This window comes from Cherax quadricarinatus, chromosome 22, assembly GCF_038502225.1.
Source record: "Cherax quadricarinatus isolate ZL_2023a chromosome 22, ASM3850222v1, whole genome shotgun sequence".
Lineage (NCBI taxonomy): Eukaryota > Metazoa > Arthropoda > Malacostraca > Decapoda > Parastacidae > Cherax > Cherax quadricarinatus.
Genome location: NC_091313.1, coordinates 12,420,907 through 12,445,200, shown reverse-complemented (window position 1 = coordinate 12,445,200; position 24,294 = coordinate 12,420,907). Strand labels below are relative to the sequence as shown.

The following is a 24,294-nucleotide window of genomic DNA, read 5'->3' as shown; positions in this document are numbered from 1 at the left end:
ATGCATTTATAAATGGAAAAAAATGGTGTTCTGCCTTCCGACGATGTCTGCTTTCGGGCGACTGCCTGGAACCTAACCCGCCGTATAAGTGGGGCCCTACTGTACTTTTATTAACTCCACACTTTCTCCTAATTTCCACACTCCGAATTTTCTGCATAATATTTACACCACACAGTGCCCTTAGACAGAACATCTCCACTGCCTCCAACCGCCTCCTCGCTGCAGCATTTACAACCCAAGCTTCACACCCATATAAGAGTGTTGGTATTACTATACTTTCATACATTCCCTTCTTTGCCTCCATAGATAACATTTTTTGCCTCCACATATACCTCAAAGCACCACTCACCTTTTTTCCTTCATCAATTCTATGATTAACCTCATCCTTCATAAATCCATCCGCTGACATGTCAACTCCCAAATATCTGAAAACATTCACTTCTTCCATACTCCTCCCCAATTTGATATCCAATTTTTCTCTATCTAAACCATTTGATACTCTCATCACCTTACTCTTTTCTATGTTCACTTTCAACTTTCTACCTTTACACACATTCCCAAATTTGTCCACTAACCTTTGCAATTTTTCTTTAGAATCTCCCATAAGCACAGTATCATCAGCAAAAAGTAACTGTGTCAATTCCCATTTTGTATTTAATTCCCCATAATTTAATCCCACCCCCCTCCCAAACACCCTAGCATTTACTTCTTTTACAACCCCATCTATAAATATATTAAACAACCATGGTGACATTACACATCCCTGTCTAAGACCTACTTTTACCGGGAAGTAGTCTCCCTCTCTTCTACACACCCTAACCTGAGCCTCACTATCCTCATAAAAACTCTTTACAGCATTTAGTAACTTACCACCTATTCCATAAACTTGCAACATCTGCCACACTGCTCCCCTATCCACTCTATCATATGCCTATTCTAAATTCATAAACACAATAAAAACTTCCCTACCTTTATCTAAATACTGCTCACATATATGCTTTAATGTAAACACTTGATCTATGCATCCCCTACCCACTCTAAAACCTCCTTGCTCATCTACAGTTCTACATTCTGTCTTGCCTCTAATTCTTTCAATAATAACCCTACCGTACACTTTTCCTGGTATACTCAGTAAACTTATTCCTCAATAATTTTTACAATCTCTTTTGTCCCCCTTTCCTTTATATAAAGGGACTATACACACTCTCTGCCAATCCCTAGGTACCTTCCCCTCTTTCATACATTTATTAAACAAAAATACCAACCACTCCAACACTATGTCACCCCCTGCTTTTAACATTTCTGTCATGATCCCATCAGTTCCAGCTGCTTTACCTCCTTTCATTCTACGTAATGCCTCACGCACCTTCCCCACACTCACATCCTGCTCTTCTTCACTCCTAAAAGATGATATACCTCCCTGGCCAGTGCATGACTGCCTCCCTTTCTTCATCGACATTTAAAAGTTCCTCAAAATATTCTTGCCATCTACCCAAAACCTCCATCTCCCCATCTACTAACTCCCCTTCTCTGTTTTTAACTGATAAATCCATTTGTTCCCTAGGCTTTCTTAACTTGTTTAACTCACTCCAAATTTTTTTCTTGTTTTCATTAAAATTCCTTGACAGTACCTATCCCACTCTATCATCCACTCTCCTTTTGCACTCTCTCACCACTCTCTTCACCTTTCTTTTACTCTCCATATACTCTACTCTTCTTATAACAATTCTGCTTTGTAAATACCTCTCATAAGCTAACTTTTTCTCTTTTATCACACCCTTTACTTCATCATTCCACCAATCACTCCTCTTTCCTCCTGCACCCCACCCTCCTATAACCACAAACTTCTGCCCCACATTTTAATACTGCATTTTTAAAACTATTCCAACCCTCTTCAACCCCCCAACTACTCATACCTGCACCAGCCCACCTTTCTGCCAATAGTCGCTTATATTTCACCCGAACTTCCTCCTCCCTTAGTTTATACACTTTCACCTCCCTCTTACTTGTTGTTGCCATTTTCCTCTTATCCCATCTACCTCTTACTCTAACTGTAGCTACAACTAGATAATGATCTGATATATCAGTTGCCCCTCTATAAACGTGTACATCCTGGAGCCTACCCATCAACCTTTTATCCACCAATACATAATCTAACAAACTACTTTCATTACATGCTACATCATACCTTTTATATTTATTTATCCTCTTTTTCATAAAATATGTATTACTTATTACCAAACCTCTTTCTACACATAGCTCAATTAAAGGCTCCCCATTTTCATTTACCCCTGGCACCCCAAATTTACCTACTACTCCCTCCACAACATTTTTTCCCACTTTAGCATTAAAATCCCCAACCACAAGTACTCTCACACTTGGTTCAAAACTCCCCATGCAATTACTCAACATTTCCCAAAATCTCTCTCTCTCCTCCATACTTCTCTCTTCTCCAGGTGCATAAACGTTTACTATAACCCACTTCTCACATCCAACCTTTATTTTACTCCACATAATCTTTGAATTAATACATTTACAGTCCTTTTCCTGCCATAGCTTATCCTTCAACATTATTGCTACTCCTTCTTTAGCTCTAATTCTATTAGAAACCCCTGACCTAATCCCATTTATTCCTCTCCACTGAAACTCACCCACCCCCTTCAGCTTTGTTTCACTTAAAGCCAGGATATCCAGCTTCTTATCATTCATAACATCCACAATCATCTTCTTATCATTCGCACAACATCCATGCACATTCAAATTTCCAACTTTGACAATTTTCTTCTTCTTATTCTTTTTAGTAATTTTTACAGGAAAAGGTGTTACTAGCCCATTGTTCCCGACATTTTAGTTGACTTTTACAACACGCATGACTTATGGAGGAAAGATTCTTATTCCACTTCCCCATGGATATAAAAGTAAAAGTAATTAGAACAAGAACTAAGTGTAACCTAACCTAAGGTAAGTAGAAGTGTAACCTAACCTAAGTGTAAGTAGAAGTAGCAAGACGTAACTGTACTCTTGCATATTTATGAAACATACAAAAGACACCAGCAATCCTACCATCATGTAAAACAATTACAGGCTTCCATTTTACACTCACTTGGCAGAACGGTAGTACCTCCCTGGGTGGTTGCTGTCACACACCTACCATCTGACTTACAACCTGCTCGACATACGACCACTCAACTTACAACCGTGTTTTGTATGCCAAATTTCTGGGAAATAAACAACTGTTTGTGCTCTACACAGTGTTTATCCTAAACCTTACAGTATAAAATACAGTACTAACAGCATAAAAAGTAAAGTAAAAAATTAAATACCAAAATAAAACAATAAAATAAAGTCATTACATATATGAGATGTTGATATTCAGTAGTAAGGTTTGACTTACGTCCATTTCGACTTACGACCGGTTGGTTGGAACCAAGCTTGGTCGTAAGTCGGATGGTACCTGTATATATATACAGTGGTCCCCCGCTTTTCGTAGTTCCCGGCAATCGTATGTGAACTTTACAGAAAAGTGATTATATTGAGTGGAACCATTTCCGTGTATGCTTAACCCTTAAACTGTCCAAGCAGATCTACATTCACATGCGTAGTGCTCCAAAAGTAGATCTATGTTTTTTTTTTACATATTTTCAAATATAACAAAAAAAAAAGTAGATCAAAGTTTTTTTTACACTTTTTCAAATGTAAAAAAAGAAAAGATCTACTTTTTTTACATACTTTCAAATGTTGAAAAAACATAGATCTACGTTTGGACAGTTTAAGGGTTAATAGTTGTCAAGACAGAAAAATCTAAAAAAATTTGTTAAAATTTAATTTTTTTACAATATGATTATATTTTATCATCAGTGATATTCTTCTTTCTTCTTCTTTCAACACACCAGCTGTATCCCACCGAGGCGGGGTGGCCCGAAAGGAAAAACGAAAGTTTCTCCTTTTACATTTAGTAATATATACAGGAGAAGAGGTTACTAGCCCCTTGCTCCCGGCATTTTAGTCGCCTCTTATAACACGCATGGCTTACGGAGGATGAATTCTGTTCCACTTCCCCATGGAGGTAAGAGGAAATAAACAAGAACAAGAACTAGAAAGAAAATAGAAGAAAACTCAGAGGGGTGTGTGTATATATATGTGTACATGTATGTGTAGTGTGACCTAAGTATAAGTAGAAGTAGCAAGATGTACCTGAAATCTTGCATGTGTATGAGACAGAATAAAAAGACACCAGCAATCCTGCCATCATGTAAAACAATTACAGGTTTCCATTTTACACTCACTTGGCAGGACGGTAGTACCTCCCTGGGTGGTTGCTGTCTACCAACCTACTACCTAGAATCATCAGTGATATATCAACATCACTATAAAATAACACTTTATTTGTAATTAATGTGTAACATATTGTGACCTTTTTGCAACAAAAATTATTATACATGTACACAAATAAATTTACAAAACCAATAAATTAATGTAATTATAAGTTACATAATTAAAAGTTGCAATTGATACATATATAGTGTGTTCTCTAGTTTATAATCAATATTTAGGAACATATAACATCATGGGAACTTGATACAAGGAATTCTTCAATACTTGTGCAACCTTACGACGAAAACCTACTTACACTAGTGGATGGATCCACTGTGATTCCACCACCTCCTGCTTCGACTCACTTGACTACAGTATATAAGCCACTTTTCCGGCCATATGCTGTACTTTCTACAAGAGTGATGGACTGAACATATCGATTCCAGGCTGAGGGAATGATTACCTCAAACTCCTCCTCTCCTTACCCCTCTCTGCTTTGTATTGGACCACTGTGTTGCAAAACATTTCCCTAATAAAGATTCCCATATGTTGCATAAGTGTCTCAACCTTCCACTTGTCGGTTTTGAAAACCATTTATCACATCTAACTGATTGAACATTGGTGATATTCAAGTGAGTAGATGATGTCCAATAGAACCAATGTTGACAGTTAAGATGGGGCGATGTTGGGATAACTTGCCTTGATACCAAAAATCCCAGGCTATGCCACTACTCACATTCTAACAACACATCCATTAAAAGCCACATGTCTTGCTTCACTCCTATCTAACATACTCACACAAGCCTGTTGGATGCTCAAACCCCTAAAACTCAAAGCCTCTTTTACTCCCTCCCTCCAACCACTCCAGGGATAATCCCCTACCCCTTCTACCTTCCACCCCAGATTTATATACCTTTTTCATCATCCTATCCCTTTCCATCCTCTCTACGTGCGAAAAGTTCACATTTTGCAGAAAAGTAATAGTGTACTTTAAACTTGAACAAAAATAAGATGCCAAGGGCATCTATCCAGCAAATAACTTGAAACAATGGTTTCAAGTTGAATAAATTAAAAATGAATAAAATAAAGAGTTGATTTAACAACTGAATTGTACATGATTGGAACAATTTGCAATTTAGGTAGTCTTAAACATGAGTTAGACAAATTTACAAGCGAGAAGGATTGAATTTGAGAGTCTGTCAAGTATTGCAGTGCTCCCTATTCTTATATTTTTAACAGATTGGAATGTTAGAGCATAAAAACCCAGGAATGCTGCAGTAGGCTTTGTCCCATGCTAGGCAGGTCCTCCTCAAACCCAACCCATCTTGCTCACATGCTTCTTCAAACCATTTTAAAACCAGCTCAACCTGTTAACTTCAATGATGCCACTTGACAGTTTGTTCCATTCAGTGAAAGCTCGTATGTCAAACCAGTATTTTCCTTTATTTTTTTTTTTTTATCTAAATTTATCAAACTTTAATCCATTATTTTGAGTTCTTTCTTGGTTAGGTAAATGCTGTTCAAGAAGCTATGTAATGGAGTTACCCCAACTATAGAATTCTGTCATCAAATTATGAAATTACTCAAATTTAACAGAAAAATCAAGGTCCCAATTTTCTTGTTGTTTTGATGACATATTTATTTACCACAAACCTATACAGTATATTATAATTCATTTCTTTAATAATTCATTAGTGAATCTTCTTGCCTGCTGTCAGTCACACAGTTCATATTTTCAACTAATGTATCTCTTTTTTTAAACTGAATCACTCCTGCTCATGTCTCTATAATATTGGACAAAATGAAGAAAACATTAAATGAAAGAGAGAAACTTTTTTTTTTTTTTTTTAACAAGTCGGCCGTCTCCCACCGAGGCAGGGTGACCCAAAAAGAAAGAAAATCCCCAAAAAGAAAATACTTTCATTCTCAGTAGTAGTAACGTAGTAACCAGTTACCAGTAACCAGTGTCCGTTGACTCACGACCAACTGTCTTGAGTCACGGTCTTTCATATTGTGCTTTTTTTTTTTTTTTTTAACAAGTCGGCCGTCTCCCACCGAGGCAGGGTGACCCAAAAAGAAAGAAAATCCCCAAAAAGAAAATACTTTCATCATCATTCAACACTTTCACCTCACTCACACACAATCACTGTTTTTGCAGAGGTGCTCAGAACACAACAGTTTAGCAGCATATATATACAAAGATACACAACATATCCCTCCAAGCTGCTAATATCCCGAAACCCCTCCTTTAGAGTGCAGGCATTGTACTTCCTATTTTTAAGACTCAAGTCCGGCTATATAAAAATAACTGGTTTCCCTGAATCCCTTCACTAAGTATTACCTTGCTCACACTCTAACAGATCGTCAGGTCCCAAATACCATTCGTCTCCATTCACTCCTATCAAACATGCTCATGCACGCTTGCTGGAAGTCCAAGCCTCTCGCCCACAAAACTTCCCTTACCCCTTCCTTCCAACCTTTTCGAGGACGACCCCTACCCCGCCTTCCTTCTCCTACAGATTTAAATGCTCTCCATGTCATTCTACTTTGATCCATTCTCTCTAAATGACCAAACCACCTCAACAACCCCTCTTCAGGCCTCTGACTAATACTTTTATTAACTGCACAAAAAACTGAAAATACTAACCTGAAGCTCCAAATTAACAACTTCCTCAGCATTGACAGGACCTTCAGCGAGGTAATATTTCAGGTTACTCTTCATTACTTCATGCTCTGGCTGCACTGCCAACACTGTGGCTGCTGCATCTGCTGCCTTCTTAAACATATCCATCTGAATGTAAGTAGCAAAAATATTAAAACATTCATTTTAAGATGAAAATCAAATCAGAATTAAATATTAGAACAAATTTACCACAAACATTGTTTTCTACCATAACAGAATGATGAAAAAATGAATCATTCACCATTATTCATCCAATAGCTGTATTATCAGAAATAAACAGATATCATAATCCAAATGACCATTTGCATCACAATGTCTACACCCATGAGATAATGTAAGAATAATGTACAAAGTACCATTTTACAGAGCCTAAATTATACTCAGATTATTAGGTGAAACCTGTCCAACCCTCATTATGAACATTTAAAAAAAAAAAACTCAATCTGTGGCAACCCTTCCTTCCCCTTAAGCAAGTCAACACTTCTCATTGTAAACACAGTTTGTTGCTGTGTGTGTGTGTACTCACCTATATGTGTTTGCTGGGGGACACTACTAGATCCACTTTCTCCCAGCTCCAAGAACCTTATCATACCTATTTCTAAAACTATATATGGATCCTGCCTCTACTACTTCACTCTCCAGATTGTTCCACTTCCTGATAATTCCCTATGACTCTTCTGAGTTTTCAACTTCCAGTTGTGTCCTATTGTTCCTGTATCTTGTCTCTGAAACATTCTGCCCCAGTTCACTTTGTCAATTCCTCTCAGCATTTTATACATCATTCTCGTGTCTCCCCTATTCCTCCCTTAACCTCTCCTCATAGGACATGTCCCTTAGCTCCAGGACTAATCTTGTTGCAAACCTCTGAACTTTCTCCAATTTCTTGACATGTCTGACCAGGTGTGGGTTCCATACTGGTGCTGTGTACTCCAATATGGGCTTGACATACATGGTGTAGTCATGAATGACTCCTTACTTAAGATGTTGAAATGCTATTCTTGGATTTGCCAGATGCACATATGCTGCAACAGTCATATGGTTGATATGCACCTCAGGGGGATGTGTTCAGTATGATGCTCATCCCAAGATTCTTCTCCTTGAGCGAGCTGTGCAGCCTTTGATCCCCGAGCCTGTACTCCATCTGTGGTCTTCTCTGTCCTTCTCCAAGCTTCAAAACTTTGCACTTGGTGGGATTAAACTCCAGGAGCTATTTGTTGGACCAGGTTTGCAGCCTGAGTGTGAATGTGTGTGTACTCACCTATATATGGTTGCAGGGGTTGAGCTCCTGAGTGAGCGGGTGAGAGAGCAAGAGAGAAATATAGATAGATATCAAAGCATGCTTGCATTAGCCCTTTTTTTTTTGTATATCTGGTTGTGTCATCAATACAACTGGCTAAGTCTGTTTTATTGGGCATTTGTCTATGTCCAGTAGCCAATCGATTAAGTGGATTACATCCACTTAATCCACTCGATTAAGTGGATTACATCCACTTAATCTAAACTTCCAGTATAACAAGTTTTTCACTAAAGATAACATCCCCCTCCCTTCCATTAATCCATTTTATAGGACATTTACTGTACCTTTGCTTTTTTCAACATCATAAATTCTCACTTTACTTTTGGAATCAGTATTATTACTCTTGGATGCCAGCCATGGTTAATATGCAGATGAGATATGATGAAAACATGCAAAATGGCTTCATAAACAGGGAATGTGTGAGGAATAAGATGCTCCCAAATCCAGGTGTAGGTGGAAGGGGAGGAGTCATGAGCATGAAGCAGTAGCCTCACAGTAGCGAACTGAATAGAAAAGAGAAAAATTCTATAGTGTGTAGTACTTTATGTACCTATATTTTTGCACATAACTTAACCCTTGCAGCTCCATGCTGTAGTATCACAGCTTTGAGCTCAGGGTCCATCATGTACTGTACTACGTGATGAGCTCAGCTCATTTAGATAAACTCCGAGCAGTAAATTCTGGCCTAGATATGAGAGAATGGGTCTGTGTGGCGAGTGCACAATATAAAAATTTCCACCCCATACAGTGCCTGATGGAGAAAACAAAACTATGACCATCTTTATGATTTAAAATAGAGACTTTGCGGTGTATTGTCAAAAGTTTTTATTCTCTGTTTCTTGTTATCAATTTATAGAATGGAAGGCACATATACATGTATTACTAAAATACAGATGATTATGATTGGATTCAGGACTGAAAGTAGCTTGAAACTGAGCTCAAAGTAACAGAAATATTTGAAATTATTCAAAATTGCAGAGAATAGATAAAGCACCACTACAACTCCCCCCCCCCCAGCCAATTTTATGGATTTTATTAGGTCTGATTCAATTACTGGGATGCTGTAAACCATGAACAAACTTTCCAAGAGACAGTAAATTTCAAAGTGCGCACCAGTGTCCAAGAATTTTCGAAAAATAATTTTGTTATTTTCTCTTATGAAATGGTAGAGAATCTTTTTCTGAAGGTAATAAAACAAAAAGTACGAAATTTGATGGAAAATTGACGAAATTGTGCTCTCGCGAATTTTGATGTGTCAGCGATATTTATGCATCAGCAATTTTGCCGACTTTGACTCCCATTTTAGGCCAATTATATTACTACAGTCGACCAAATTCTTAGCTATTTCACTAGTATTACTTCTATTCTATCGATTGAGCACAAGAAATCACCAAGTCAACTGTTTCAATTACAAAATAAAGTGATCGGAAATTGGTAATCTGGCCAATTTAATGCAAAGTTCAAAATATTCTAATTTCAAAATAGGGTCCAGAATAAACAATGCAGGTATTCCTAGAACTAAACTAACATTTCCTCTGTTCATTAGTTACATTTTCAGGCTTTACAAATGAATTCCATTTTTATTTTTTAATCACATAATGATTTTTTATTCAAACCAAAAAAATAGAAGATTTACTGTTATGCAATACTGTAATAATTGTATAAATAATATCACCACATTTGTGAACATGTATTAGACCCACAAGCTGGCGTGTATTAGACATGTGGGATCATTTGTTTACTCTTGAACATCGGCAAAAATTGGAGAAATTTTCTCCAGGAGGGGGGTATCAGCCCCCTTCAGCCCCTTCAGCCCCTTTCAGCCCTGAGGGGCCCAGACCTCTCAGAAGGGGCAAGCGTCTTGTTTACTGCTACAGTGAGTAATTGATCACAGATGCCGTACGAGTATGCGACCTGTGGTCAACCGACCATTGCTCCTTGCAGTCCATTAACATTTCTGCTATTTTGAGCTCAGTTTCAACCCATTTCCATTACTAAAACCAATCAAAATCATCTCTATTTCTGTAATGTATCTTCCATTCTATCAAATGAGACCAAGAAATCGCAAATACAACTATAAAAAAATACGAAAAAACACTGCAAAGTCGCTGTTTTAATTGAAAATTATGGTCTCAGTTTTTTTCTCTCATTATGCACTGTGTGTTGCAGGATTTGCTTTATGTTGTGCACACATACCACATAGATGTATTTTCTCATATCTAGGCCCAAATTTACCGCTCACAGCTTATCAGAGTGAGCTGAGCTCATGGCATAGATCTACGGTTTGGACCCTCAACATATAGCCGTAGATCTACGGCACGGACCCTCAAAGGGTTAAGACACCTGCTCTCCAATGTTCACCAATCAGTAAAATGGGTACCTGGGTGTTAGTCAAATGGTGTGGGTCACATCCTGGGGACAAAACTGACCTAATGTGTCTAAAATGCTCTACATAACAAGGGGCTTTCTATATAGTAGTATGTCACTGATGTCAGCTTGGTCTGTATACCTTGTACATGTACTTGTAGAGATAAAGATTATTATTATTATTATTATTATTATTATTATTATTATTATTATTATTATTATTATTATTACTATATTATTATTATTATTATTATTATTATTATTATTATTATTATTATTATTGTTGTTGTTGTTTTATTGCCAGGACTGTCTATATTGTTTATTATGGACTCTTATTTTTTAATTGACATTTTTTGAGTTTTGTGTGAAATTGGCCAAATTACCAAAGTATGATCACTTAATTGGGTAGTTGAAATAGTTGAATGGGCAGTTTCTTGTGTTCAATCAATAGAATAGAAGAAATACTAACAAAATAGCTAAGAATTTGGTCAACTAACATAAAAGAATTGGCCTAAAATAGAACTCCAAGTGGGTGAAATCACTAGTGTGTAAACTGTTCCAAGACCTCTAACTTTGCGCCAGAGTAATTCCTTAACTTTTCCATCATATTTCATACTTTTGAAGTCATTACCTTCAGAAAAGATATTCTCTGCCATTTCATAAGAAAAAATAATTTTGGGGGGAGGGGGGCACTTTTTGAACAATGAGAACAAGTTTCAGATCATGGGACTGGACCCTGAAAGGGTTAATGCTGTGAAAATCTAAAGTTTGCTATAAAGTATAATAGGCTCTCCTACAAAACTACTGTATACAGTGCGAGCTACTATTAAAAAGTTGAACAGCAAATAGTACAGTGGACCCCCGATATTCGATGGCATCGGTATCTGATAAATCCGATATTCGATACATTTTAATGCAAAAATTTTGCCTCGCCACTCGTTAAAAAACCCGCCACACACGATTCGTCCGAGACGTGTCCACGTGTGGCCTGAACTGCCCTGTGCGTGCCAGTGTTTACAAGCCAGCCAGTGTGCTCGCATCTAAGCATACATTCGGCACATTCCATATTATCACAGTGTTTTTGGTGCTTGTTTCTGCAAAATAAGTCACCATGGGCCCCAAGAAAGCTTCTAGTGCCAACCCTTCGAGAAAAAGGGTGCTAATGACTATTGAAATGAAGAAAGAGATAACTGCAAAGTACGAAAGTGGAGTGCGTGTGTCGGAGCTGGCCAGGTTGTATACAAAACCCCAATCAACCATCGCTACTACAGTGGCCAGGAAAACGGCAATCAAGGAAGCTGTTGTTGCAAAAGGTGCAACTTTGTTTTCGAAACAGAGACCGCAAGTGTTAGAAGATGTTGAGAGACTGTTATTGGTGTGGATAAATGAAAAACAGATAGCAGGAGATAGCATCTCTCAAGCGATCATAAGTAAAAAGGCTAGGAAATTGCATGAGGATTTAATTGAAAAAATGCCTGCAACTAGTGGTGATGTGAGTGAATTTAAGGCCAGCAAAGGTTGGTTTGAAAGATTTAAGAATCGTAGTGGCATACATAGTGTGATTAGGCATGGTGAGGCTGCCAGTTCGGACCAAAAAGCAGCTGAAAAATATGTGAAGGAATTCAAGGGTTACATAGACAGTGAAGAATTGAAACCTGAACAAGTGTTTAATTGTGACGAGACAGGCCTGTTTTGGAAGAAATTGCCAAGCAGGACCTACATTACTCAGGAGGAAAAGGCGCTCCCAGGACATAAACCTATGAAAGACAGGCTTACTCTTCTGATGTGTGCCAATGCTAGTGGTGATTGCAAAGTGAAGCCTTTATTGGTGCATCACTCAGAAACTCCCAGAGCGGTCAGGCAAAAGAATGTCCTCAAGGCTAATTTGTGTGTGCTGTGGAGGGCAAACAGTAAGGCATGGGTCACTAGGGACTTTTTCTATGACTGGTTACACCATGCATTTGCCCCCAATGTGAAAAATTACCTAATTGAAAAGAAATTAGACCTTAAGTGCCTCCTGGTATTAGACAGTGCCCCTGGTCATCCTACAGACTTGGCAGAGTGACTTTCTGGGGACATGAGCTTCATTAAGGTCAAGTTTTTGCCTCCTAATACCACTCCTCTCCTGCAGCCCATGGACCAGCAGGTCATCTCCAACTTCAAGAAACTGCATACAAAAGCTGTTTCAAAAGTGCTTTGAAGTGACCACAGACACTCGATTGACTCTAAAAATAGTTTTGGAAGGATCATTTTAATATCCTCAATTGTGTAAACCTTATAGGTAAGGCTTGGGAGGGAGTGACTAAGAGGACCTTGAACTCTGCTTGGAAGAAACTGTGGCCAGAATGTGTAGACAAAAGGGATTTTGAAGGGTTTGACACTAACCCTGGGAATCCTAGGCCAGCTGAGGAAACCATTGTGGCATTGGGGAAGTCCTTGGGGTTGGAGGTTAGTGGGGAGGATGTGGAAGAGTTGGTGGAGGAGGACAATGATGAACTAACCACTGATGAGCTGCTAGATCATCTTCAATAGCAAGAGGCCAGACCTGAGGAAACTGCTTCGGAGGAGGGGATAGAGAAATTGAGGAAATTGCCTACTTCACAGATTAAAGAAATGTGTACAATGTGGACAAAGGTGAAAACCTTTATAGATGACAATCACCCTCACACAGCTATTGCAAGCCATGCTGGTGACTATTACAATGACAATGTTGTGAACCACTTTAGAAAAGTCATAAAGGAACGAGAGGTACAGGCCTCTATGGACAGATTTGTTTTGCGACAGAAATCCAGTGACTCTGAAGCTGGTCCTAGTGGCATTAAAAGAAGAAGGGAAGTAACCCCGGAAAAGGACTTGCTACCTCAAGTCCTAATGGAAGGGGATTCCCCTTCTAAACAATAAGTTCAACACACTCTCCCCTCCTCCCATCCCATCAATCATCACCAGATCTTCATTAAAGGTAAGTGTCATGTATTCTATTGTTAGTAGAGTACTACAAACTGTGCATGTCTTCTTCAGTTTGTGTGCATTAAACTTAATATTTCATGTGATAAAAAAAAATTTTCATACTTTTGGGTGTCTTGCACGGATTAATTTGATTTCCATTATTTCTTATGGGGAAAATTAATTCGCCTTTCAATAATTTTGGCATACGATGAGCTCTCAGGAACGGATTAATATCGAATACCGGGGGTCCACTGTACTATGAAGGCCTTTTCATGTGCTGTTCAGTTTTGAATACACATTTTGAATTGCCTTTACAAAAAAAAACTGTACTGCATACAGGAGCATTATAAGAAACCTGACTGTACTAATATTCTATGCATCAATCGATTTAAAAAATTACACTGTTTACAATCAAGGTTTTGTAGACAGCCTGTACTGTCTGCACAGACAGCCTAAGCTGTCTTTTTTTTTTTTTTTTGCAAAGCAAGAAGAACCCTCCGCAGTCCTATAATTGACTCCACGCCACTGCATCACACCAATAAATTGTTTCACATTGGTGGGAAGCGGTTGTCACAGCAGTTGTGTTTGCCTGGAGAGAGGAAGGAAATAGAATGAAGTTGTGTTCGCTTCTTCACCCTACATTAGAAACATCCGTCTCTCAACGAGTTATCCTGATGTTGTGTCTGCACGTTTCAACATCCAGACACAGGTACAAGCAGGATCTAGCCGAAATTAGTGAAATTTCTTCGAGAATTGTAAGTGGTGTCCCAGTGACCCCACACCACAGCATCCCACACTGTTTCTTAAGTCACGTGTTCAGCGTCACTTGTATGTTCTGCTGTTGGTGTTTCAGCTCTGCATGGCTATTTCAGCAAGTCAGAGGTGAGTTTGTGGTGATTTCTGCGTCCAGTGTGAGTATCTCGCCGTGTTGTGGGTGGGAGAGGAGGAAGTGGCCAGATCCTCCCTCGCCACACACTCACTCACGCTCCTCGCCACCACACTACCATACACCACCATGCCATCACTCCCTCTGCTGTGTTTTCTGCTGTTTTCCATGTGATTTCATTGCCAGAGCTGTGTATCCAAGTGCCCGAGGCCACTCGAAGCTACGTGGATCAGCATGCCACATAGATCATGACGCCACGTGGATCCCGACACCACATGAGGTGTGGATGAAGCCACATGGACCTATGAGCCACGTGAGTTACCGAGCCAGACGTCCTAGGCCACATGCTGTGGTCTGCTGCCCGCATCACATTGACATCACCGATGCTGCTGCCCGACTTCATGACGTCACGATGTCTGCCTGACGTCACCTCGAGACATCTGCTGACGTCACAGTGCTGCTGACATCACCTCACGACGTCATGCCTGACATCACATGATGTCACACCAAGTGTTTCGGTAATTATGTCAGTATTGTCGAGAAGATTGAGAGAAGATATGTGTTGTGTGTTAATTAATTCCTCTCAGTCAGTGTTCTCACATGTTAGTGTATGACTTAGTGTCAATTTTGTGCACAAAAAAGCATAATTTGCTAGTTTAAGCCATGTTGTACCGCATGTACTGCGGGTGTGTGTGCAGTTTTCCATGTTTCCTGTGTGGTCTTGAGCCCAGCTGTGTGTCGACCACAGGTCTGCGGCCAGACCCCTGTGTAGTACCTTGTGTTGTCACCCGGTGTGACCTGCATGTCTGACAGCTGATATTAGTCAGCCCTGAGAGTATGAGCCCCTTGTACAGAAAGCTCTTATGCTCGTTGCTCGTGATGTCCTGCAGAATCGTACCTGCTATGATTCCCATCGAGATTTGTTTCAATTCACCTCCAGACTTTCAGAGTGCAGTTACATGTAGAGAAACAAGTCTGGGGACATTTAGACTAACCTCTGCTATAACTCCAACTGCCGAGAGAATGACACTCGTCAAGCCACAGTTAGCCCTGTCAGCAGGCGCTGTGTCAGCCTCGTGTCACAAGCTTCAGTGAGCTCCTGCACAAAGATGATGTCACTTTGACTGCTAACTCACTCACTGCAGTCTGGTGTATGATGTTACGACTCCCAGATGTTTCACCCAGTCGTCTCTGCCACGACTCGCTCCACGACTTACTCCACACTCGCCGGCAGTGACAGCCCAGCGACAGTACCAGTCGAGAAGTGTCCTCCTGAGTTGCTTGCCAGAAGTCCTGCCTAGTTGCCGAGTTTTGATGACGCCTCACTCAAGGGCACCAGCATGTCGTGCCCCAGGTTTGGTGAAACCTGCAGTGACTCCTACAATGACTGCTTCACCATTCTAGAGGAGACCGTACCCTGTCACATCACAGCTCAGTCAGCCACAGCGATGTCTCCTGTGTTGCAGTATCTGTCCAGATGCAGGAAGGTGTGCAGTGATGCCCATCGACGCTCACTGCCTTTGATCACTATGTTTAGCACACCCTGCATGTTTGTTTTCTTCCCTCCCTGTAGGAAGTTTTTTTTCCATGTCCATATGTATATATATATATGATTTATATTCTGTGTTCTGTGCCCTGTTCCTGCGAGAGAGAGACCGAGTTTTTTTTACCACCAGAGGTAGGTGGCTGAGCAAATGTAGACAGCCTGTACTGTCTGCACAGACAGCCTATGCTGTCTGCCAGCTTAGTTCATATTTTGCGGCACTCAGGTGCTGCCCTCGCTAGGCCTGCCCAGGTCAGTGGGATGCTGGTCCCACTCACTCGCACTCTCTCAGCAGCCTAGACTCAGACAACAGGTCCTGCTCCTCTCTCTCCCTCGTGGGCATGGCCCTCCCGGGCCATGGGCACAAACACACAAGCCTGTGTACCCACCACGACTTTGCGAATAAATAAGAAGCCTCCAAAGCCTTTATCATTGAACCCCGCTTGCAGCTTACCAACAAAGTAATTGTTTCACAGCTTTACAGCATAGCCAAATATTTTGATTGTCCTTTATAAAACATTCTGTTAGAAAATTGTGCTACCAGAGGTTGTATTATGAGAGAGTTTACTCTATTCTCTCAACTGGTTCAAAATTGCCTACACATTTGCTTAGCACCTTCAAAAAATCTCCCACTCTTCTACAATCCTCTCATAAATAACAAAAGAAGGCACAATACCATGACTGGAACGATACAAAATAACTCGCACATAGAAGAGAGGAGCTTACGACGTCGTTTCGGTCCGACTTGAACCATTTACAAAGTCACACTAATGAAAAGTAGAGCAGGAAGGGTATATATAGACAGGAAGTGGTAGTGGTAGAGGTGTAGTAGTAGTAGTAGTAGTAGTAGTAGTGGTAGTAGTAGTAGTAGTAGTAGTAGTAGTAGTAGTAGTAGTAATAGTAGTAGTAGTAGTAGTAGTGGTAGTAGTAGTAGTAGTAGTAGTAGTGGTAGTAGTAGTGGAGGTGGAAGGAAGTAGTAGTGGGGAAGTAAGAAGGAGGAGGAGCCAGTCAAATACTAAGAAAGGGGAGCACTGCAAAGGAGCTGGTGCCCACAGAGGGTAAGAGCAAGAACACAAAGGGGGGGGGAATAAAAAAAATAATGAAGGAGCAAAAACACAGGGCAGAAGAAAGACAACCCAGAGGAGAAAAAGGAAAGAGGAAAGGGGAAGAGGGAGAAGAAGAAAAAGGAGGAATCAGGTTAAGTCACGGGTGTTCTGAAGTTTGGAGCATTTTACAATGTAGTGGGAAAGGAAGGTATCTACAGAGACGAAGCCAGGACTAAGATTCATACAAGGAAAATTGTGTATTAGGCTTTCCGACACTAACAATGCTCTTTTCTGTCACATCAGAGATCACAGCAATCCTACTGACTGGTCTTCTGCTAAAACTGTCATCCCTACTTCCAACTTTAACAGTCGCCGTCTGGCTGAATCCTCCATAATACACAACTTTCCTTGTATGAATCTTAGTCCTGGCTTTGTCTCTGTAGATGCCTTCCTTTCCCACTACATTGTAAAATGCTCCAAACTTCAGAACACTCGTGACCTAACCTCATTCCTCCTTTTTCTTCTTCTCCCTCTCCCCCTTTCCTCTTTCCTTTTTCTCCTCTGGGTTGTCTTTCTTGTGCCTTGTGTTTTTGTTTCTTCATTTTTTTTTTATTATTTCCCTCCCCCTGTGTTCTTGCTCTTACCCTCTGTGGGCACCAGCTCCTTTGCAGTGCTCCCTTTTCTTAGTATTTGACTGGCTCCTCCTCCTTCTTACTTCCCCACTACTACTTCCTTCCACCTCCACTACTACTACCACTATCACCACTACTACTACTACTACCACTACCACTATCACTTCCTGCCAACATACAGTGGACCCCCGGTATTCGATATTAATCTGCTCCTGAGAGCTCATCGTATACCAAAATTATCGAAAGGCGAATTAATTTTCCCCATAAGAAATAATGGAAATCAAATTAATCCGTGCAATACACCCAAAAGTATGAAAAAAAAAATTTTACCACATGAAATATTAAGTTTAATGTACACAAACTGAAGAAGACATGCACAGTTTGTAGTACTCTACTAACAATAGAATACATGACACTTACCTTTAATGAAGATCTGGTGATGATTGATGGGATGGGAGGAGGGGAGTGTGTGTTGAACTTATTGTTTAGAAGGGGAATCCCCTTCCATTAGGACTTGAGGTAGCAAGTCCTTTTCCAGGGTTACTTCCCTTCTTCTTTTAATGCCACTAGGACCAGCTTGAGAGTCACTGGACCTCTGTCGCACAACAAATCTGTCCATAGAGCTCTGTACCTCCCGTTCCTTTACGATTTGTCTAAAATGGGCCACATTTTTTGTCATTGTAATAGTCACCAGCACAGCTTGCAATAGCTGTGTTAGGGTGATTTTTCATCCATAAAGGTTTGCAGTTCAACCCAGTTTGCACACATTTCCTTAATTTTTGAAGTAGGCACAATGGATTCCACAACTGGCATAGGCTTCTCAGGGTTAGCCCCAAACCATTCAAAATCTTTCTTAATTTCCATACTAATTCTCACCCTTTTTACCACAGGGTTGGCACTAGAAGCTTTCTTGGGGCCCATGGTGACTTATTTTGCAGAAACAAGCACCAAAAACACTGTGATAATATGGAATGTACCGAATGTATCCTTAGATGCGAGCACACTGGCTGGCTTGTAAACACTGGCATGCACGGGGCAGTTCAGGCCACACGTGGACACGTCTCGGACGAATCACGTGTGGTGGGTTTTTTAATGAGTGGCGAGGCAAAATTTTTGCGTCAAAATGTATCGAATACCAGATTTAACGGATACCAATGCCATCGAATACCGGGGGACCACTGTATACCCTTCCTGCTCTACTTCTCGTTAGTGTGACTTTGTAAATGGTCCAAGTCGGACCAAAATGTCATCGTAAGCTCCTATCTTCTATGTGCGGGTTATTTTTGTATACAATCCTCTCACCTTCTGGCCCAAACACTTAATATAACCACTTCTCACATCCCACTTTTGATCTTCATAAATTGTTCATTCAACATTTTGTTTCACTCACTGCTATAATATCCAGCTACCTTTAATTCAAACCATTAACACTCAACTATTAAATATAAAAAACAGTAAAACAAACTGACTTCAATTTCTTGTTTTTTAGTTTAGGAATTTAACCCAGAAAAAGAGAGAGGGTTACCAACTCCTTGTACTCAGTAATTTAGATGCCTTTTATGGCATATTCAGAATGTATGCAAAAAATTCTAAGTTACATTAACATTGTAGAATATGAGAAAAAGTAAGAAAATTACTTTTCAAACAAATATTGACTAACAGTATTAGAATAAATAGAATAGACATTTATTTTCTTACTTTAAAGTAGCAAAGTTGAAGATAATCGTATGGCTTCCTCCTGTCAAAATCCTCATTGATCATACCCTCAACTAATCGATCCATGCGTGATCCAAGCACGCTCTTCTTGCACTTCACCACACAGAGAGTGTTATATACAGCTCTCTCATAAAACCTGTCATCCTCTGACAGTTTGGCTGATATAAGATTGCTCTTTTCACTCTCATTACTGCATTTACTTCGACATCTGTAAAGAAAGTTAATAGTAAATGGCAGTGCGCAAGTTGAGTAGTTTTACCAATATTTAAATAATTTCAATTTCAAAGCTATGAATAATTTAAATTTCAAAGCTATGAATAGTCAACAAGTGTGATAAGTCTAACAAAGCAAATTTTCAACCAAAAACATATTTTGGTTAAGGGTGTATGTAATTAAAATATGGCCCTGTAGAGCTGTATAATACACAACTATGTACCTTAAATGAAACATATCACTTTTATGGTTGATTCACTGCGAACTCAACAACAGTAAAAACAGATGCCTGTAGATGATACATTCCAAATTTAGATAACTGTTGTCAATATTACATAAATTTACATGAAGATATAAAGAAATTATAGTATTCCATTTATCATAAGTGGTAACAGCAATCTATATGATGGTTAGACAATGGTAAGAGAACTAATGAATGAACAAAGATGATGAATAAGTTTTCTATTGTTTGGTTCACCCAACATTGGTGGTTGATGTGTTAAAAAAAATTCCACCATCCAATTATTTAAAGCATATATTTAATACTAGCAAATTGCTTCTATTAATTTTGTAAGTTTCAGGTTGATAGTAATAATGGCTACAGAAATTACTATATTTAACAATGAAAGGAATTTGCAAATCTTTTATTCTCAGTCCTGCAATGCTACATTCTTTACAGTAAGATTTATGTAGTTTGCTTATAATATAGTGATACAAATATAAATGGAGAAGTTTCAATTGCATATACTGTAGTAGCACATGTGCTAATCTTGCTATAGAGTCCATGCTTGCTTTATGTATGTACACAGCACACAGAAAACTTTAAAATATTTGAACATTGCCGAAATCTCAAAAGACAAGAATACGTTAAAGAATATCCCAAGATTTCTAGTGTATGCTGGTGTACTGTAACCTACCCATGATAACCTTATACAACTTGCACACACCCTCTATACCATAAATATAATTTATTATTTTAAACCAATGTAAGTAATATAAGCAAGGTGAATGTAGGTGTGCAGATGACTAGCTTGCTTCTTAGACCTTAAACTGTATCCATCAAGTGTAAAAATTATAGGGGAATAAACCTGTTGAATATACCTGGTAAGGTGTATGGTAGAGTTATTACTGAAAGAATTAAGAGTAAGACGGAGAGCAGAACTGTAAATGAACAAAGAGGCTTTAGGAAGGATAGGAGGTATGTAAACCAAGTGTTGACAGTGAAGCATATAGGTGAACAGTATTTAGATAAGGGAGCCAAGGCCGGGTCACCATCTGGAGAAGACCCAGGTGAGCAGTACCGGTGAACATAATACAATACGACAGACGAGGGTAAAGAGGTTTTCGTTGCATTTATGTTTTTGGAAAAGGCATATGATAGGGTGGGTAGGGAAGCAATGTGGCAGATGCTGCAAGTGAATGGAATAGGTGGTAGGTTACTAAAAGTAGTTAAATGAGTTTTTACGAGAATAATGAGGCTCAGGTTAGGGTATATGTATGTATGTATGTATGTATGTATGTATGTATGTATGTATGTAAGTATGTATGTATGTATGTATGTATGTATGTATGTATGTATGTATGTATGTATGTATGTATGTATTTTTTTTTTTATTATTATCACACTGGCCGATTCCCAAGGCAGGGTGGCCCGAAAAAGAAAAACTTTCACCATCATTCACTCCATCACTGTCTTGCCAGAAGGGTGCTTTACACTACAGTTTTTAAACTGCAATATTAACACCCCTCCTTCAGAGTGCAGGCACTGTACTTCCCATCTCCAGGACTCAAGTCCGGCCTGCCAGTTTCCCTGAACCCCTTCATAAATGTTACTTTGCTCATACTCCAACAGCACGTCAAGTATTAAAAACCATTTGTCTCCATTCACTCCTATCAAACACGTTCACGCATGCCTGCTGGAAGTCCAAGCCCCTCGCACACAAAACCTCCATAACCCCCTCCCTCCAACCTTTCCTAGGCCGACCCCTACCCCGCCTTCCTTCCACTACAGACTGATACACTCTTGAAGTCACTCTGTTTCGCTCCATTCTCTCTACATGTCCGAACCACTTCAACAACCCTTCCTCAGCCCTCTGGACAACAGTTTTGGTAATCCCACACCTCCTCCTAACTTCCAAACTACGAATTCTCTGCATTATATTCACACCACACATTGCCCTCAGACATGACATCTTCACTGCCTCCAGCCTTCTCCTTGCTGCAACATTCATCACCCATGCTTCACACCCATATAAGAGCGTTGGTAAAACTATACTACTCTCATACATTCCCCTCTTTGTCTCCAAGGACAAAGTTCTTTGTCTCCACAGACTCCTAAGTGCACCACTCACCCTTTTCCCTTCATCAATTCTATGATTCACCTCATCTTTCATAGACCCATCCGCTGACACGTCCACTCCCAAATATCTGAATACATTCACCTCCTCCATACTCTCTCCCTCCAATCTGATATCCAATCTTTCATCACCTAATCTTTTTGTTATCCTCATTACCTTACTCTTTCCTGTATTCACTTTTAATTTTCTTCTTTTGCACACCCTACCAAATTCATCCACCAATCTCTGCAACTTCTCTTCAGAATCTCCCAAGAGCACAGTGTCATCAGCAAAGAGCAACTGTGACAACTCCCACTCTATGTGTGATTCTTTATCTTTTAACTCCACGCCTCTTGCCAAGACCCTCGCATTTACCTCTCTTACAACCCCATCTATAAATATATTAAACAACCACGGTGACATCACACATCCTTGTCTAAGGCCTACTTTTACTGGGAAATAATTTCCCTCTTTCCTACATACACTAACCTGAGCCTCACTATCCTCGTAAAAACTCTTCACTGCTTTCAGAAACCTACCTCCTACACCATTCACCTGCAACATCTGCCACATTGCCCCCCTATCCACCCTGTCATATGCCTTTTCCAAATCCATAAATGCCACAAAGACCTCTTTAGCCTTATCTAAATACTATTCACTTATATGTTTCACTGTAAACACCTGGTCCACACACCCCCTACCTTTCCTAAAGCCTCCTTGTTCATCTGCTATCCTATTCTCCGTCTTACTCTTAATTCTTTCAATAATAACTCTACCATACACTTTACCAGGTATACTCAACAGACTTATCCCCCTATAATTTTTGCACTCTCTTTTGTCCCCTTTGCCTTTATACAAAGGAACTATGCATGCTCTCTGCCAATCCCTAAGTACCTTACCCTCTTCCATACATTTATTAAATAATTGCACCAACCACTCCAAAACTATATCCCCACCTGCTTTTAACATTTCTATCTTTATCCCATCAATCCCGGCTGCCTTACCCCCTTTCATTTTACCTACTGCCTCATGAACTTCCCCCACACTCACAACTGGCTCTTCCTCACTCCTACAAGATGTTATTCCTCCTTGCCCTATACACAAAATCACAGCTTCCCTATCTTCATCAACATTTAACAATTCCTCAAAATATTCCCTCCATCTTCCCAATACCTCTAACTCTCCATTTAATAACTCTCCTCTCCTATTTTTCACTGACAAATCCATTTGTTCTCTAGGCTTCCTTAACTTGTTAATCTCACTCCAAAACTTTTTCTTATTTTCAACAAAATTTGTTGATAACATCTCACCCACTCTCTCATTTGCTCTCTTTTTACATTGCTTCACCACTCTCTTAACCTCTCTCTCTTTCTCCATATACTCTTCCCTCCTTGCATCACTTCTACTTTGTAAAAACTTCTCATATGCTAACTTTTTCTCCCTTACTATTCTCTTTACATCATCACTCCACCAATCGTCGCTCCTCTTCCCTCCCGCACCCACTTTCCTGTAACCACAAACTTCTGCTGAACACTCTAACACTACATTTTTAAACCTACCCCATACCTCTTCGACCCCATTGCCTATGCTCTCATTAGCCCATCTATCCTCCAATAGCTGTTTATATCTTACCCTAACTGCCTCCTCTTTTAGTTTATAAACCTTCACCTCTCTCTTCCCTGATGCTTCTATTCTCCTTGTATCCCATCTACCTTTTACTCTCAGTGTAGCTACAACTAGAAAGTGATCTGATATATCTGTGGCCCCTCTATAAACATGTACATCCTGAAGTCTACTCAACAGTCTTTTATCTACCAATACATAATCCAACAAACTAGTCATTTCGCCCTACATCATATCTTGTATACTTATTTATCCTCTTTTTCTTAAAATATGTATTACCTATAACTAAACCCCTTTCTATACAAAGTTCAATCAAAGGGCTCCCATTATCATTTACACCTGGTACCCCAAACTTACCTACCACACCCTCTCTAAAAGTTTCTCCTACTTTAGCATTCAAGTCCCTACCATAATTACTCTCTAACTTGGTTCAAAGGCTCCTATACATTCACTTAACATCTCCCAAAATCTCTCTCTGACCTCTACATTCCTCTCTTCTCCAGGTGCATACACGCTTATTATGACCCACTTTTCGCATCCAACCTTTACTTTAATCCACATAATTCTTGAATTTACACATTCATATTCTCTTTTCTCCTTCCATAACTGATCCTTCAATATTACTGCTACCCCTTCCTTTGCTCTAACTCTCAGATACTCCAGATTTAATCCCATTTATTTCCCCCCACTGA

General features: G+C 39.6%; 1 protein-coding gene across 1 annotated transcript in view; it reads right to left on the bottom strand.

Annotated features, from left to right (window-relative positions):
* LOC128689794 (prolyl 3-hydroxylase 1) overlaps nt 1-19,880 on the bottom strand; it is a 141,384-nt gene extending 121,504 nt beyond the window's left edge. The window contains exons 1-3 of the mRNA XM_070087681.1: nt 19,867-19,880; nt 19,413-19,638; nt 6,962-7,105 (exon numbers count right to left, since the gene is read on the bottom strand). Coding sequence (XP_069943782.1) covers nt 6,962-7,105; nt 19,413-19,638; nt 19,867-19,880 — 384 coding nt within the window. The remainder of the gene's footprint in view (nt 1-6,961; nt 7,106-19,412; nt 19,639-19,866) is intronic.
* Between the last annotated feature and the right edge of the window lie 4,414 nt (nt 19,881-24,294).